Source organism: Antechinus flavipes, chromosome 3 (genome assembly GCF_016432865.1).
Source record: "Antechinus flavipes isolate AdamAnt ecotype Samford, QLD, Australia chromosome 3, AdamAnt_v2, whole genome shotgun sequence".
NCBI lineage: Eukaryota > Metazoa > Chordata > Mammalia > Dasyuromorphia > Dasyuridae > Antechinus > Antechinus flavipes.
The window spans coordinates 479,182,753-479,201,575 of record NC_067400.1 but is presented as its reverse complement, the minus strand read 5'-3'; the positions used below and the strand labels follow the sequence as shown (position 1 = coordinate 479,201,575).

General features: G+C 37.5%; 1 protein-coding gene across 2 annotated transcripts in view; it reads right to left on the bottom strand.

Moving 5' to 3' along the window:
* KIRREL3 (kirre like nephrin family adhesion molecule 3) overlaps positions 1-18,823 on the bottom strand; it is a 771,808-nt gene that overhangs the window by 137,833 nt on the left and 615,152 nt on the right. For both annotated transcript variants that reach the window (XM_051986700.1, XM_051986702.1), the window contains exon 4: positions 8,667-8,816. In XM_051986700.1, coding sequence (XP_051842660.1) covers positions 8,667-8,816 — 150 coding nt within the window. The remainder of the gene's footprint in view (positions 1-8,666; positions 8,817-18,823) is intronic.

Genomic DNA, 18,823 nt, shown 5'->3' with positions numbered 1-18,823 from the left:
TTCTATCCACCAATTAAACCTTTTTGGGACCCAAAGCACTTAGGAATTGCTCCCCCCTTGCTTTTTGCAATGAATAATAGATAAATACTCAATGAAAATGATAAATCATTAATCCAATCTCACAATGTAGGGTCTAATTTAAATTCTAATGAGTTAAGTTCTTTAAACTGACAGTGTAGTCTTTAAGACTCTATTCTAGGCTGAAGCATCCTGAAGGCCTGTGCTAGAGGGGATCTGTTAACTACTTTTGACCTTTGGCTTGAGCAGGGTAAAGAGCATGGATCAGTTAACTTGCTGCAAGTCTCAAAGTGACTTTACCCTTCTCCAAGTGCCATCTTTACCTTTCTTGGGAGAGGGATGGAGAGGTCAGGAGGTGCCATCTCCTTCCTAGCTATTCCCTTTGAGTTGAGCTAACCTTCATGATGTTAGAAGGACTAGTTGAGATCTGAGAAATGGGGTCCCCTTACTTTGTGCTCCCATGTTTAGAGCACTTCTGCTGTATTTTGTCCAGGTCTAGACACTACATTTTGAGAGAATAATAAAGCCTGAGAGATATTATGGATAGTAAGCCTTGGAGTTAGGAAGAACTGGGGTAAAATCTTGCTTCTGACACATACTCAGTGTAGGCAAACTCCTTGATTCCTCAGGGCTCTGTTCAATTTCTTATACAATTATAAATTGGGGCAGCTAGATAGTGCAGTGGATAGAGCACTAGCCCTGAAGTCAGGAGGACCTGAATTCAAATTTGACCACAATTCCTAGCTGTGTGACCCTGGGCAAGTCGCTTAACCCCAATTGCCTCAGCAAAAAAAAAAAAAAAAAAAAAAAAAAAAAGAAATTTTTAAAAAAAGAGGAAAAAAGCTAATTTACATAGGATCTACTTCATCGAGGGGAGTCTGTACACTGGAAATCCCCCACATAAATGAAATCCCAGGTCCAATGTCAGCAGCTCACTTTTATATAACACTTCAAGCTTTCAGACTGCTTTGTTCAGCATAATCATGTGTTATGAGTAGTGTGAGTAGCATTATTCCCACTTGACAGATGAGTAAATTGAGGCTCAGAGAAATTTAATAAATCTAAGTCATCTGGCTAATTAGCATCACAGACAAGACTTGATCCTGTGTCCTTCCTCCAGCCATAAAGCTCTTTCCTCATCCTGGGGACTCTTCAAAGAAGGGCAGATAGCATAGTGAGATGTTCAAAACTATCATATGAGGAATACTGGAGAAATCAGGGGTTTTTAGGGGAGATTTAGGGAGGCCTAATCACTCTCTTTAAAGATCTTAAAGTTTGGTCATTTGGAAAAAGGAGTAAGCAGACTGTCTTACTCCTGAAGGCAAGATTAGATATAATAAAAAGAAGCAATAATGAGATTGTATTTATCTAGACATAAGGATGGGAAAAAAAAACTCATTTAAAGAACAAGCTGCCTTGTTTGGTAGTGGGCTTCTTACCAATGGAGATGTTCAAGAAGAGGCCAAATTACCATTGATTATAGGATCCTTTTTGTTTTCCTTTCTTCAGTAGCCTTGCTGTAGAAAGGGCCTCCTTCCTGAATAGTGGATTCTAAAGTGCAACCTAATCCTAAATCCCAAGTGGTCTTTTAGGGACAGTTAGATAGATGGATAGATGATGGATAAATAGATGGATGGATGGATGGATGGATGGATAGATACATATTGATGTATATTTGTGGGTCTAGCATCAGAAGGAGCAGTGACATTATGTCAGGTGCTTCACAACTTGGTTTCTGCAATTACTTATAAGATAAACAAAAACTTGGACAAAACTGGCTATTTTGCTGTGACGCCTGAGAGTGCTCAGAAACCCATCGAGTTCAGCTTCCTAAGCCCAATACTTGCTGCTCCATCTCCTTTATTTCCCTTTGCAGGATTTTGGGATAGGAACCCAGATGAGCGAGTTGCTCTCCATCAGGATGGGATAAGCCAGGACTGGGTGGTGGGGCTGGGGTGGCGGTAGAAATGTTGCTCCCTTTCTATTCTAATCTTTCCCCTGCTGATCTTTTCCTTGCAGCAGGCTCCTTCCACCCCATCCTCTTTGCCCTCTCCCCTGGGTCCCCCTGGCCTGTTATTAGTCTTGGGCCTCCTGCAGGCATCTTGGCTCATTCTTGCACTTGGTTGTTTTGCAAGCTATGAGCAGCAGGACTTTGCTCTCATGAGCTGCAGAAAACGCAAATGATGAGTTTGTTTGTATTTGGCTAATTAGAAGACTAGCTGCGATGCTATCCTAAGAATTGGCAGCTTCTCTGGAAAATGCACACCCAGAAGCATTAATTGCCATGGCTGTTTCCCGCCCCTAAATCCTTCCTCAGATTTTTTTTCTCTCTTGAACTCCCAGAGGACGATCAGTAAGGTTGTGAACTTCGAAGGAGTCTAGCTAAAAGTCACACTGCATGAGTAGGTGCACAGACAGGGATGCTGGAGGAGTGGAGATTTGTTATTTCACAGATACGGTGATAGGTTGGGATAAGGACATCTGGATTTGGGTTATGTTCTGTGTTTATTAACCAGCTTGCCATCTGTGACTCTGTTTGCCTTTCTGTCAAATGGGGAGAACAAAATTATCCTTTTCTTCCTTCCATAGTTCTTTGGGGATTTATGAGATGATGTTTGAAAAGGGCTTGAGTTCCTTAGAAGAAAGATGCTCCAGCAAAACAAGAAACTATTCTTTATAAATCATTTCCTTGACTGGATTTTCCTTTTATATGCTTTGTGTTGAATGTATTTAGGATATTCCTGTTCACTTTTTTTTTGTGTGTGTGTGTGTGTGACCTAAATGGGACCACACAGTCAAAAAGGATAAAAAGTATGGGAGTGGCTTCCTAATCCTATCTCTGGCACATCTACAGATATTGCTATGCTGGCATGTTACTTAATTATTTCGGGTCTTAGTTTCTCTATTTGTAAAATACTTTAGAAGCTTGATAAATATTTATTGAATTGAATTCCAGTTTCTTCACTTCCCTCAAGGAAGGCTAGCCTTACTGACTTAGATCCAATTGAAAAGATCTACATATATATATATACATATATACATATTTCAATTTTATTTTTATTTTAAAAATATATAAATAAGTGCCTAAAAACTTGTCCTTTCCACAAACTCCCTCCAAATTAAGCAAATTAAATGGAAACAAAAAATAAAAAATGCCTTCAGGATTTATCTACATAGCTGCCACATTAATCATGCCCCAAAACATATGTCTTTTCCTGCATTTTAAGTTTATTAACTCTCTGTCAGGGAGTGAGTGATGTTTCATTTTCACTAATAATATTTGTCCTTATTTGATATTGATATTTTCACGATACATGACAGGGCAAAGGCTTTTTCAGAACAAAGCAGATGTTTTGTTTCCTTGTGTTTGAAACAGAAGCCCAATTTTATTTTTATCAGGGAAACCAAAATGGTGAAGTTGCAGACTCATTTAATCACTGTCTCCCTCGAGGCTGGCTTGGTAGTGAGTTCCTCATCTGGGAGGTCCTCAATCAAAGGGTACTTGGAACACAAATGTTGTAAAAGAGATACCTATTTCGTTGCAATATTCAAGGTCACTTCTAACTTTGAGAATTGATTATTGATTCAGATTGAGGATAATAACCTGGATCCCAGTGAAACAAGCAATCAGCTCTTGGAAATCTATTCTCTTTGTATAGAATGCTGTATAGTCAACTCTCACCTAGACAGGAGGCCCGGAGGAAGAGAAGAAGCAGTAGACCTGGAATCTCTTTACTATCTCTAGTTCTGCCTTCTGGGAGTGAGCACGGGGTGACTGCCTTCAAAATGTTAAAAGATTACTATCATTTTAGGCCTACATAGAACAGTGCATTTGGAGCCACGCACCTCAGTTCAAAGATGACCTCAGGCACTTATTAGCCATTGATCCTAAACATGTCACTTAATTTTTACCAGTGTCATCTGTAAAATGGGAATAATACTAGCACCTTTCTCCCAGGGTTATCATGAGGATCAAATGAGATAGTATATCTAAAGTGATTAGCAAACCCTCCAGAGGTCCTCAAACTACTACCTATGGGCCGGATGTGGCAGCTGAGGACGTTTATCCCCCTCACCCAGGGCTATGAAGTTTCTTTATTTAAAGGCCCACAAAACAAAGTTTTTGTTTTTACTATAGTCTGGCCCTCCAACAGTCTGAGGGACAGTGAACTAGCCCCCTATTTAAAAAGTTTGAGGATCCCTGCAAGCACTATATAAGTGATGACTATGATTATTATTATCATTATATCCCTCAATTTCCTCTAGTAGAAATATCCCCAGTTCCTTCTACTGATTTGGGCTTTGCTATTTACTAGCTATGTGATGTCTAGATAATCAGTTTAATCAAGTCTCAGTTTAGTTCTCTGGATCTTGGTTTCTTTATACTAATTTTTTTTTTTTTTTTTTTTTTTTGCCAAGCATTTGGGGTTAAATGTCTTGCCCAGGATCACACAGTTAGTAGATGTAAAGTGTCTGAGGTAGGATTTTGAATTCAGGTCCTCTGAACTTCAGAGCTGGTGCTTTCTCCACTGTGCCATTAAGATAACCCCTATACTAATTTTTATAGTACATATTTCACTATGACCCAGCCTCCTTGCTGGTCCGACCACAAGACAGCCCATCTCCTAAATCTGAGCATTTCCACTGGCTGTCTTTCACATTTGGAAATCTTTCCCTCCTCATTTGGCTTCCCTGGTTTTCTGAGTTAAAAAACTTCTTGACCACTTATTTTTTATTTTCCCAAGGAGCCTTTCCCAATCATCCTTCATCTTAGTGCCTTTCCTTTGAGGCAATTCCCAGTTTATCTTGTATATATCTTCATTGTACAGAGTTATTTATATGTTGCCTTCCCCATTAAATCACAAGCTCCTTGAGAGTAGGAACTTTTAAAAAGACCTTTCTCTGTACCCCAGGGTATAGCATAATGTCTGGCATGTTGTTTGGTACTTTTCAGTCACGTCCAACTCTTTGTGACCCCAATTGAGATTTTCTTGGCAAAGATATTAGAGCAGTTTGCCATGTCTTTTTCCAGCTCATTTTTACAAATGAGGAAATTGAGGCAAACAGAGCTAAATTACTTGCACAGAGTCACGAGGCTAGTATCTGAGACCAGATTTGAACTTAGGAAAATTACTTTTCCTGACTCCAGGCTTATTTCTATCCACTGCACCACATAGCTGCCCAAGGTACTATATAAATTTAAATGTAATTAAACATAATTTATTATGTGGATTATCTCTACTGACCTCCAGATGGCCTCCCTGATTCTGCCCATTTACAACCCTAGGTCATCCCAACTCTGGCTGAAAACATCTGGCAAGGAATACAGGTTCTTTAATTAGTAAATGATGCCAGGCCAAGCCCAGGGCAGCTATTTGGGGTTTGGAAAGAATATCCCTTTCCCCAGTTATGGGTGGTGGAGAGTTCAGGTTCTTTGAGACTGGCTGGTTTCCATACTACTTAAACTTTATGGCAACAGACAGTATATTTTCGAGAGATTATTATGTATTTTATCCATGCTCAGTTGGGCTGTAACATTCAGATCCTGTGAATATATTGACCATTGCTCTAATGTTTCAACTAATATCTCTGGCAAGATATAAATCATATTTTAAAATATTAATTTTCTGGCCATCGGGTTCCTGAAGACACTTTACATTTTATTTTTTTCTGCAGTTGAATACCCTGTGGGAGGCAGATTTACTTCTTAGCTAGAGACACCTCTTTCTCTGCTCTACTGTGTTAGGTGGATGCATAGCAAGCCAGTATCTTGAAAAAGGTCACTCATCTACTCATCCCAAGAGGCCGTCATTATTTTTTTCTGACAGAGTGGCCAAGAGTAAGTGGGCAACTAGGTGGCGCAGTGTTAATAGGCAATCACAAAGTCATGAGACTTATGTGAAAAGCAAGTTTATTATAAGAATCCAAAAGAGTTCACAGTCTTTATAGAAGTTTGCATATTTATGACAGTGCAACAAAAGCAGGAGGAGAAAACAGGAAGGGGCATGGCATGGGAGGGGAAGGTGCAGTAATCCCTCCTGAAAGGGAGGAGCAAGGTGATGGTAAAAGCCTCATTCTTTCCCCTTGGGAACTGCTAGACTGTGAAGACTATGAAGATAGGAGGATTCTCTACCTGCAAAGAACCCCAGCTGCACAAGCATTTTCCTTCATCCTGGCACAGAATGCCTCCAAGTACACAAAGGGATGCTTGGGGTGCAAACCACAAATTATGTCAGCCGGGGGTGGGGAGTGGAATGGATCTCTTGCATGTTCTGGGTCTGCTATTTCTGGAAAATTTTGCAACTCAAAAAGACAAATTCAGGGAGCCTCTTAATATCCCTTAACAGTGGATAGAGTACTGAATCTGGAATCAGAAACATTTCTCTTCCTGGGTTCAATTCTGACCTTACACACTTACTGGCTGTGTGACTTTGAGTAAGTCACCACCTCTGCTTGCTTCAGTTTTCTCATCTGTAAAATGAGCAGGAGAAGGGAATGTCAAACCATTCCAGTACCTTTGCCAAGAAAATCCCAAAATGGGATCACAAAGAGTTGGATATTACTGAAATGAATCAATAACAACATGGTGGTCAAGAGATTGTTTCAATTTCATTTGCTGAAAGTGGAGAAAAGGTGCTATATGATATTTGGACAGGCAACTCAAGGTTTGGCCATTACTTGTCAAGATGTTTCACATGTCTTTCTCAGATGTGTGTGTGTGCTGTTAAAATCACCAATGAGTGTGATTTTTAGAGTGTGTTCTGAGTATACTTGGAGATTCCAATACTCTTTGAGGGGATTCAAGAGGTCAAAATTATTTTCATAATAAGTTTTACTTTCTAATACAGTAAATATCAACAGATATAACCCACATAAACAAAATATCCTTGGGAGACTTTGATAATTTTTAAGAATGTAAAGGAGTTCTGAGACAAAAATGTTTGACAGTCACTGAAAATTAATTCAAAAGTAACTTTGGAAACTGTAATACAAACCCTCCATTTTGCAGATGAAGAAACAAAGGCCTGAAAATAGATGACTTTTCCTCTAACTCCATATCCAGTGCCCTAAATACTCGAATGAGTGATTTGGGAAAACTGGGATATTTTTAAAATTTTGGAAAAGATAAGACCATGGGTAATTATGTGGAAGGAAAAGCAAATTTGGGAAATCTGACCTCCCAGTTAGCTGAACATCAATTCAACCTGTTAATACTACAGTGTATATTTAATATGATGCTAGAATTACATTTATAGCACATAGGAGATGGAAGGTAATCTTAAAAGATTACAGAGTCATCTCAGAGAAGTTAAATGAATGGTCTACTGTCACATAATTATAGTCATAACAAATTTTTAATAATACTTTAAGATTTACGAAATATGTTCCTTTTAAGAATCCTATGAAGTAAAGAGAGCAAATGGGCATTGTCCACATTAACAGAGGGGGAAACTTAAGTGCTGAGAAATTAAGTGGTTTCATAGCTATCTGTTAATCAGCAAACACTTTGTGAGGCTTATTATGTGCCAGGCACTATGCTAAGCACTGGGAATACAAAGAAAGGAAAAAATAAATCCCTGCTCTCAAGGAGCTGATAGACTAATGGGGGACCAATATATAAACACTTATGTATAAATAAGATATATATGTAAATGTATATGAATGATAAACTGGAGATAATCTCAGAGGGAAGCTAGTAAGTGTATGAAGTAAGCTTTACACCCAGGTCTTGTGATTCTCAAATTCAATTCTATTTCATTTACACCCTGCTGCTTTCTATGATGTGTATTGTCTTTTTTTTTTTTTTTAATCAAGATATCATCAGTTTGTACTCTCAGAGCTAAAAGGAATCTTGGTGACAATTTAGTCTCATTTCTTTACTTTATTTATATGAAGAAATTGAGACTCACTAAAGTACTAGAACCAGAAGGTCATCAAGTTGATATTCACTCATTTTAGATTAGGAAAGTGAAACACAGGGAAGGTAAGATACTTGACCAGGAACACATAGCTACTAAGTATCCTGGACAGAATTTCAATCTTGTTTTTCCCAAATCCAAGTCTAGTGCATTACTCACTAACCCATGTTTTTTAGCTTGAAATATAAATATATAGGTGAAATGCTGTAACCAAAATGATACAAACAAAACCTGAATCCAGTTCTCCTGGTTTCCAGCGCAATAATACTATTATGTTATGTTGCCTTCCTAAAGACTGAGTCTGCATTTAGAGGAAAGGAAATGGTGTGGAACCTTTGTTTGTGGTCACCAGGAATAGGAATATCCCTGACTCTTAAAATATAACTAACATTTATAGATTCATTACATTAAAATTGAAACTAGATTCTATAAGGCAACATTCTATTTATTTTATAATTCATCAATTATAGCAACCCTTCCTCTTTCTCTCTCCCTTCCTTCCTTCCTTCCTTCCTTCCTTCCTTCCTTCCAACATTAACAGAGAGAGTTTCCAATTCCCTTCTTTTTGGACGTCAAAATTGTTTAACTTGGTTTTGAATTGATGTTTCCCATGAGCCCCACAAAGGATAATAGATATGATAAGCATAATGAGTAGGTAGATAGGTGAGAAAAAGGGCACCATATTTCTTCTGCTGAGCTGGACTTCACAGAAGACATAGGCACACTTACGTGAGAGATCTCGGCCTACACCCAGTGCCAGGCCATCTTTGATCCAGAGAACAAAGCCATCATATTCTGGGATGGCACAGAGTAGTGTCACTGGCTGTCCCGACACCACCACTTGGTCCTGGGGCTGCTGGCTGAAGGAATATACTTGACCTGAGGAAAAAAGAAACAGAAAGATTAGTTTATGTTTAGTTCCAGGTTAGAAGGAAAAGGAAAAGAAGACTAGGCAGGGGTTGGGGGAGTCGGATAGGGTGAAGAAAGACACAACTGTTGTTTTCAAAATATTGGAAAATTTTAATGTGGGAGAAAGATTAGTTTTATTGGATTAGTTTTTATTTTCCATTTCTGCTTTTGGGTAGTTAAGTATCAATGGCAGAAATCATGAATGGAATTGATTTCACACATTATAAATTTATGGTGTATAACTTCAAGTAGGCTCTCAATGGAGCATGGAAATCTTACTTTGTTATTATTGACTATTTCACTTAACAATTATTTCATATCTTTTCCTCTTTCCTTAATTACCCAACTACACTCCACCTTTCACATTTAGAGCATATGATTTAGCTTTATAATTGGGAAGATTGAGACCTCCAGCACACACATTCCTTATCTCCTTTATTTCTCAAAAATCTTCAGCTTCAGTTAATATATCCATTACTTTTTTTTTTCCTTTTCTTCAGGAAGAGAGATTCCTAATTTTGTTTTTGATTTTTAAATTAAATTTTATTTTTTCAATTAACAAGCATTCTTTTATCTCCTATCTCCCCTTCTCCCAATGAAAACAACAATAATTTTAAAAAACACCTCAAACCCTTATAACAAGTATGCTAAGTCAAACAAAACAAGTTCCCCCACTGGCCATGGCCAAAAATATATGTGTCACCTGGCATATTAGTCTATCACATCTCTGTCAGGAGGTATATTTCTACTCTCATTAAACCTAATCCTTCTACTTGTGCTTTTGATCTCATCCCCTTTTTTTCCTCCAGCAATCCTCCCCACCCTATACATCTTTACTCCCCATTGGCTTCTCATATTCTTACAAACATTCTTAGGTTTTCTCCCTTTAAAAAAAAGACTCTTCTATTCCATCCAACTATCATTCCATCTTTCTCTTCCCCTAAGCTCTCCATATTTTTCAAAAAGTTGGTTATATTTAATGTCCCTCATTTCCTCATTATCCACTTTCTGTCATCCTCCTGTAATCTTTCAGAGACATTATGGTATTTTGGTTCTTGTACCTCTCCATTTACTCCCTTTTTTTGCCTCTTTCACTGACTCCATTTCCTCCTTTCAACCTCTTAAACTCTTCCTCATCTCTCTGTCTTTTTTCTTTATCTCTCTTTCTTTTCTCTTTCTCCTTTCTCTCCCTTTTCTTATTCTCTCTCTTCCTCCCTCCCTCTCTGTCTCATTTGGTCTTTCTGTCTCTCTTTCTCTCTCACACACACACAGATACATACTTTCTGAATTTTAGTCATTCTCATGGCTTTGGCTATCATATCTACATGACTTCCAAAACTATCTTGACCTATGAAGCTATAATAAATAAATAAATCAGTAAGTATTTATTTAGTGTCTACTATGGTTAGGCACTGCACTAAGGGGATAAAACTAGAATAGTCCCTGTTGGAAGATTCAATATAGTGGAAACAGCTCTGGTTTTTTAATTAGAAGATTTGAGTTTAAATCCTACCATTGAAACCTACTTCAGGGGCAGTTAGATGGCACAGTGGATGGTGCAGCCCTGAAATCAGGAGGAACCTCAAACATTTAACACTTCCTTGCTATGTGTCCCTGGGTGAGTCACTTAACCCCAATGGCCTTATTAAATATTACTTCAGAGCCTGTGCAACTTTGGACAAATCATATAGCCTTCCAAGGATTTAGGATTAGAATAAAAATAATCCAAGGATTATTTGTAAAATGAGAAGACTGGATCACATGAATTTGAAGTACCTCTGAGTTACCTTTGAGCTCTAGGTTTATGATCCTATGTGTAAATATATGTAAATACAAAATAAATGCAAGAATTTTTTAAGTAGGGAAATTAGCAACTGATAAGTCTGAATCTTGACACATTTAACTCTGGGGCTTTAATATTTTCTATCTAGCCACAAATCAGGATCAGGTTTTCTTCTCTTCTTACCTGTCTCATTTTCTAGTTCCGCATTCTTTTTCTTTTACCTTAATGCGGCTGCCTTGCCAAGCATTGAGCCTTTTCTCTTCAATTGCCAATCGAAGTCACTCCCCCATTTCAACTACCTCTTTTGGAGGCTCCCCAAATGCTATTTCCTGTTTTGACCTTTCTTCTGAGCTCCAGATTGACATTTCTCCCTCCATGGTCTATCACCACTTCAAATGCAACATTTTCAAAACTCAATTCATTATTTCCCCCCTTTAAATCTCTTTATTCTTATGGAAAGGATATTGGAAATCTGGAAAAAGGCCAGAAGAGAGTGAACAGGAAAGAAAAGTGCCCAGGTTTAGACTATAAGAGGATCAGTTGAAAAAGTGGAAATGTTTAAGCCTGGAGAAGAGAAGACTTAGAGAGGATAATAGTTGCCTTCAATTTTTAGCAAGGCTGTCACAAGGATGAAGGAACATGTTTATTCTGCTTAGCCCCAGAGGGCAGAAATAGGAGCAATGGGTAAAAGTTACAAAGAGCCAATTTTAGGTTTGATGTCATAACTGATATTTATATAGCACTTTACTGTTTGCAAAGAACTTTACGTGCATCTCATTTGAGCCTCACAGAAACCCTGTGAAATAAATTCTGCCTGCACTATTTGAGAAGATGAGGAAAAAGTGAGATAAAGAGAAAGATTAAATGAAGGCCAGTGATAATTTGGCTACTAACTATAGGAGGTGGGTTTTGAACCAGAGCTGCCTGATGGGTCCAGTGCTCTAACTACCAGACCATTCTGCCTCTCTTTGTAAGGAAAAACTTCCTAAGAATTGGAGCAAAAGTCTAATGGGCTTCATAAAAGGTTGTAGGTTCCCCTCATTAAAAGCCTTCAAACAACAGCTGCCATAGTATATTGTAAAAGGAATCTTAATTCAGGTGCAAATTGACCTAGATGATATCTGAGATTCTTTCCAAATCAGATTTTATGATATCATGAAAAGTACCATGGTGCCAGACTGGTGAGGGCCTTGCAATCTAGGCAAAGAAATTTAAACTTTATAGTCAAAGGGGACAAGTTGAGATTTTTGAGCAAAAGAGTTCTTCTGACATATGAATCTTCCTTATAAGATTAGTCTGATAGATATGTGAAGGATGAATTGAAAGCAGAAGTCAGGCAGGTCTCTTGGGTAACTATTGTCCAAGGGAATAGTTATAAAGGTCCGAATTAAGATGGTGGCAACCAGAAGAAAAAGGGAGATGGTACATTTGTGTGATATGACAGCCGCAAAGAAAACATTGAGAAAGGAAAAGTGTTAAGGATTAGAGAAGTAGTAGTATCACTAGATGCAGTGCTAGTAAGACCACATCTAGAGGATGATACCTTCAAATGGATTCAATATATGCAGTGGGAGTAGAACCACTTAATATATAATATGATAATAAATAATATAATCACTTAAGAACCATTAATATATGATTGGATATGAGAAATGAAGGATAGAGAAGAATCAAGGATACCAAGGTTTTCAAGATGTGTGACTGAGTAAATGGTGGTGACACTAATAAGAGATTTAGAAGAGGGAGATAATACATTGAGTTTGGAACAGGTTGCATTTGCAGTGGTTTGGGTGCCATAGTACACTATTAATTCATACTGAGCTTATGGTTCAGTAAAACACCCAACTCTTTTCCAAACTTCTGTCTAGCCATAGCGGGTTCTAATCTTTTATTTTTGAAGTTAATTTTTCTAAAAACAAATGCAATAATTTAATCATTATTAAACTTCATTTTATTATATTTTGTCCATTGTTCTCCTTGTGATTGTTACTTCCCTCCTCCCCTCCCTTCCCAGATAACATTAACAATTTCTTCAAAAATACCTTTAAAATTTTTTTTTGACAGGAATTGAAGTTAAGTACTGGCCTATTACCTAGATACTCCATTTTCTCATCCTCCCCTCTCCCCTGCAGTTTTTGTTTGGAAAAAGTTGCCCTTTTCCAGTCCTGTAGTACTTTACCCTTGTTTCACTATCTTCCAAGATAACAGAAAATGGATTAGCCAATCTGCCATTCTGCCAATTTTTTTTAGTATCTGAGGATATGATCCATCTGGCTCTACTGACCTGAACTCATCAAAGACATTTCTTATTCTTCTAGCCTCATTTGGTACTACTTTCCTCCACATGCTTTATTCTTTGGTCACATTGGATAGATTGTTGTCCCCCCAACATTTTTCATTTTTTTTGCATCTATGTCTTTGTTCATGCTGTTTCCTGTGACTGCAGCACCTCCTTGTGATCTGACTTTTCTTATTCCTCTGCCTATCCATCCTTGAAATTCCAGCTCTAATACTACTTCTTTTTGATCCTCTTCCCATTGAATTAGTAGCAGCATTTCCTGTTCCAAACCTCAGAAAATACTTTGTTTTGTACCTCTCCAAGGTACTTAATATGCATTGTATTTATTTTCACATTTATCATTTCCACTTGACTAGATTATAAGCCTCATGAGGACTTGCAGTGAATCTTATTTATTATACTATAATCTTAGAAATTAGAAATGAGCATTAGAGGCCATCTGGTTTAAGCTCTTATCTCTAAAGTATCTACTTTAGATGTAGCTACTGCTTTGAATATCTCCTGGGATGAATGGATAACTTACTACCTCATGAACACAGGAGTAATGGGAGTGTGTTTCAATTGTGTGAGCAGGACTAGTACTAAAGAGAAGTTCCCAACTGAGAGTGACACTATGGCTAATAGAAGAAAAGTAGGCTTAATTTAACATTGATGGCTCTGGAGAATGCCTTGGTGACATGCAGTCAGTTTAAGGACAAAGAGAACTAGGAAGAAGACACTTTGCAATCACATAAGACCATGTTGAAGTTCTCCTCTATCTCTGCAGATGGTGGATGTCCTTAAAAATTTACAGGTATATTAGGAAGAAATATTACCTACTCTTTCTCTTCTCCCTCAACCTACCCCAACTTCCTGTGAGCACTTGAAGTTCTTCTAGACACTCAGTGGGTCAAAAAATTCTGTGGCTACTTCTGTGTGAAGAGTTTGTATGGAGTTATAGAGGAAGAAGGAAAAATTGAACTTAAAAATTGAACTCATTAAAGTTCACACTTCAATGAAAGAAATACATGCTGTACAGGCACAGTCATATAATAATGACAAATGGTTAGCATATGACCTGAAAAACAATAGGCACTTAATAAATGTTGATTGATTGATAATAAGAATACTGATAAGATAATTAAGTCCCACATATATAGCAATTTATTGCTACAAAGTGTTTTGCATACATTGTCTTATTTGAGCCTCCTAATAACTATATGATAAGGGCAAGACAGGGATTATTCTACCATAATGACAAATGAGGAAAGCCCAGCAAGCCCAGACTCAAAGTGGTTAAATGATTTCATCAAAGTCTCATCATAGCTGCTAAGTGATGGAGAGAACATGTGCATCCAGGTCTTCTAATTCTAAGGCTAGGGCTCTTTCTATAATAACAGGATAATATAAACAAAAGTAAAATATAGGGTGGAATCATCAATGTGTATCTGGATTTTCTTATTATTTCTGTTCTCCTTTTTCCTTTCCATCACAAGAAATGTATGCGTTATTGTTGAATTATTGAGGGAGTATCCCATGGGAACAGACCATCTTGACAGTATAAAGTTCCTATTGCACCACTAAGAATATGCACAAAAAGCTATCCTGAGAAGGGATAAAGCAGTGGAGAATACCAGAAGGGTACTGAAGATTAGTAGTGGTGGTGAAGGGACTGATCACCCCCCCCCCCCAAGTAGAAAAGGACCTACTATAGCTAAATGGTGCAGTGGATAGAGTCTTGGGCTCAAATACAGCCTTAGGGGTTTACTAACTGAATGACCATGGGCAAGGCATTTAACTTCATTTTGCTTCAGTTTCTTCAAAATGGGGAAGATTTCTTTTCAAAATAAGGAAAATAAAAGTACCTATCATGCTTATTTATTATGAAGATAAGATGAAATAGTAGCTATAAAATGTTTAGCACAGTGCCTGGCACATAGAAATGTTAGCTATTGTTATGTGCTATTATGAATACCTATGTGACCTTGAGTTCTGTTCACCTTATTTTTCTCCATTGTAAAATAGAGATAATAACAGCACTTACCTCCCATGGGCAGTGTGAGGATCAAATTAGATATATGCAAAATTCTTAGTTTATTACCTGGCACATAATAGACACTATATAAATACTAGCCATAATTTTTATTATTCTTATCATTGTTAATATTAAATAGGTTTACAGAAGAGAGGAGGGTGGCTGAGTTCCCAACCTGATGCAATTTTGGCTGGGTTTCTGAGGAGTCTCATTAAAAATCAAATTGGCCTTGAATGTTGGGAGTAACACTTTTTATTCTGATTTAAGCTTTACAAATTAGATTTCATAGGACATTTTAATCAGCTGCATGTGGTAGTTTTTTTTTTTTCAAGTTCTTCTGTCTCTTCAAGTTCAGGGTTATAATGTGACAATGCTTTGGGTGCCAAACTAAAAAGGGGCAGAGAGAGAGAACAAATTAGTGATAGACAGATGGAGAGAGCTAGAGAGACTGACAGACACACCAGGAGAGAGAACCAGACACTGGGGAGGGAGAGGAAAGAAGGAAAGGAATAGGAGAGATAGAAGAGTGGAAATATTCTTTTTTAAATTCCCTTTTCTCAGAATTCTAATGATGATTTCATAGCTCGCTCTTTAATTTCAATAACTCTAAAGACAGCTTGAGCAAGACTGACGGTGTCAGGCTATGACAATAGTCACCAAAGATTGTGTTATCAGAGAGAATTATGTTGTCAGCTAGGAGCTGCGGGAGTTGTAATGAGAAGGCACAAAGCAAAGTGGTGTCCACACCCTCTGAAAATGTCCATTACAGAGGAATGGTGTTGGTTAATTGCCATCAGAGATGAGCCAGCTCCCCTCCCCTCTTATGGTCTCCCTTTCTTTAGTTTAAGGAGCATGTGATTCTGGGTGAGGATATCTAGTGTTGGACGAAGACAATGGTAGAGATAGCATTGATGGTTGTGTGTAAGAGGCTATTATTTTCTTCCTGAGATTATTATTTTCTATCTTTTGAGAGTAAAGAGGAGAGCCTCAGGTAGGATTCTAGCCTGGAATCCAAATTAGTTTGAGACTAGTTTGGAAAAGTTGCCATCACATTGAAGTAATCAGATAATATAAGACAATTTCTCTCATTCCTTCCCTTATTCTACATATGGTCATAGCCTAGTGGGGTCTCTGCTTTCTTAGCAATATATCTCTGGGGTGGGGGGAACAAGAAGAAGATATTTCAGGAGGAAAATTTCCCAAAAATACAGTTCTTCATGGAGAATATAGATGTGTGATGACACAATTTGTTCTCTGTAATAACCTTTCTCAGAAAGATTGAGAAAGATGACCTATTGGATGACCAGTGCCAGAGGAGTTCTTGTTGTTGGTACTTAGAGGCCTAGGCTAAGTGTCTCCAATGGAAGTGGCTGTTTTGAGAACTTGACTCTTAACTGTACCACTTATTTAAATCTTTTTAAATTTATACACTTGCATTTATAGCATCTACCTCTCTATCATCGTTCTGTATATCTCTCACATTCACTTTGTTATTTACACATTGTTTCTCTCCATAGAACGACTACTCAGAGCAGGGACTATTTTTGCTTTCTTTTTGTATAGCTAGCATTTTAGCACATTGCCTGGCACATAGTAAGCACTTATAAATGCTAATCAACTGGTTTAATGAAGTCTGGTTCACCTGTCTGTGACTGAGTGATGAGCATAGTTGTCTAGGAACTCAGGTAGGTTTGTTTGTTTCCTGCTAGGTATCTGTGATCTGAGGTCACAGATGTTTCATGGTTACTGTCATGAATTTGACTTACTGGCAGTGAGGAGTTAGTTAGTGCAGTGGATAGAGTGATGGTTAGAATCAGAAAGATTTCTCTTCTTGAGTCCAAATACAATTTTAGAAAAGTTACAAACTCTGTGACCCAAGGCAAGGCACTTATCCCTGTTTGCCTCAGTTTCCTCATCTGTCAAAAGAGTCAGAGAAAGAAATGGCAAACCTTTCCAGTATCTTTGCCAGGAAAGCTCCACAAAGAGTTGGACATGACTGAAAACAACTGCGTGAGGTAGTGAGAGGCGGGTACAGGAATCTGTTTTAATATTGATGTTTCTCCTAGATCTATGAACTTTCAAGAAACTTTTTCAGGAAACTTAGATTCTGACTCTGGAATTAAGCAATGATATTAAACCATGATATTAAATAACTCGAAGGAAAAAGTATGGGAATGGGATCCTTGCACCAATTCTTTAGCTGAACCAGGGAATGAAGAATCAAATGTGTTTGGTCATCATTGGTATGAAAAATGGAGGGAGATCTTAGGTATTGAAAAGAAAGAAATGTCCATCACATCATTGTAAATTATAAGCAGGACTCTGAGGAAATGGGGAAAATGGAGAAGAGAGCTGTTGGTGCAGGATTAGACATTTTCCAAAGGAATACTTTGTAAAGATTCATAAAAGCATTCCTAAGTGTACTTAACATTGGTTATTTCATTTGATGCTACATGATTTTTATATTGAAAGATGTTTCTGGGGGAGATGAATGCATGGGGGAGTTTAAAAAAGGTACAAAAGGACGTTATTTACAACAAATCATTCTTCCCTCTCTGAGTTCCTGCTCTATTGATGGTTTTCCTTTTCAATCAGATTTCATTTGCTTTTAAACACCACATTTCAATCTTTGTTAACATGAAAGGATAACTGTGAACAGAGAAATCCCTTTCATTCATTTTCTCAATATCCCCATGGTCATTTGGGACTTATCTTGAAGCTTCTGTTCTATATTTCCACTTGTCTAATGAATATTTCCATTTGGATCACTAAATTGTAGCTCCTTGTCAACTAAGTCCTTACCTCCCACTCATTTCCCAAACTTTAACATACAAATTTCCAATTCCATTCTTCAACTGAGGCTACTTTCTCCAAGGTCTCCAGGATTATCAATGATATCAATAATTTCAAATTTGATAACCTTTTCTTAGACTTCAGTCTACTTGAGTTTGTTGTAGAACTTGCCTCTGTTGACTATCTCATTTTTTTTTTTGGTTATTCTTCCATCTCTTGAGTTTTATATCACTGGTCTTTCCTTGTTCTCTTCCTAAATGTTTTCATCTGTTTTCTGTCTCCTTTGCCATCCATATTTCATTATATAGTTGTGAATCTTCCTCAAATTGGACTCTTCTTCTTCTTCTTCTTCTTTTTTTAGAGAGGCACCATGGTGAAATATATAGAGACCTGGATTCTGACTCATTTGCATTTGAATCCCACCTAAGATGTGTACTACTCTGGGATCACATTAAAACCTGGAATCTAGGGATTTTTGAGTTGTAAAAGACCACAGTGGTCATGTAGTATAAAACAAACCTAAAAAGAATTCTTGTTATAATATACCAAACAAGTGCCCATCCAGTTTCTTCCTGAAGGATTATAATGAAAAAACTCATTATTTTCTATCCCACTATGGGACAGTGCCAATTGTTAGACAGTTTCTATTTGACTCACCTAAATATAACTTTTTGCACTTTCCATTATTTTCTCCTTATTTTACCTTCTAGTGTAAGCAGTTATTAAGCATCTAATATGAGCCAGGCAATGTGCTAAGAATTTTATAAGTATTATTTCATATGATCTTCACAACAACCCTTTGAGATAGGTACTATTTATTATTCCTATTTTACAAGTGGAGAAACTGAAACAGATAGACATTAACTTGCCCAGAGTTACACAGTAAATGTTTGAGGCTTCATTTGACTTCCTGATTTCAGGCCCTGCCCTCTATCCATTCCAATACCTATCTGTCTCAAAGGATATGAGTGACATTGCAATGAGATGATTGCTGTAAGATTGAGGGAAGTGGAAAGAAAGAGAGAGAGAGAGAAAGAGAGAGAGAGAGAGAGAGAGAGAGAGAGAGAGAGAGAGAGAGAGAGAGAGAG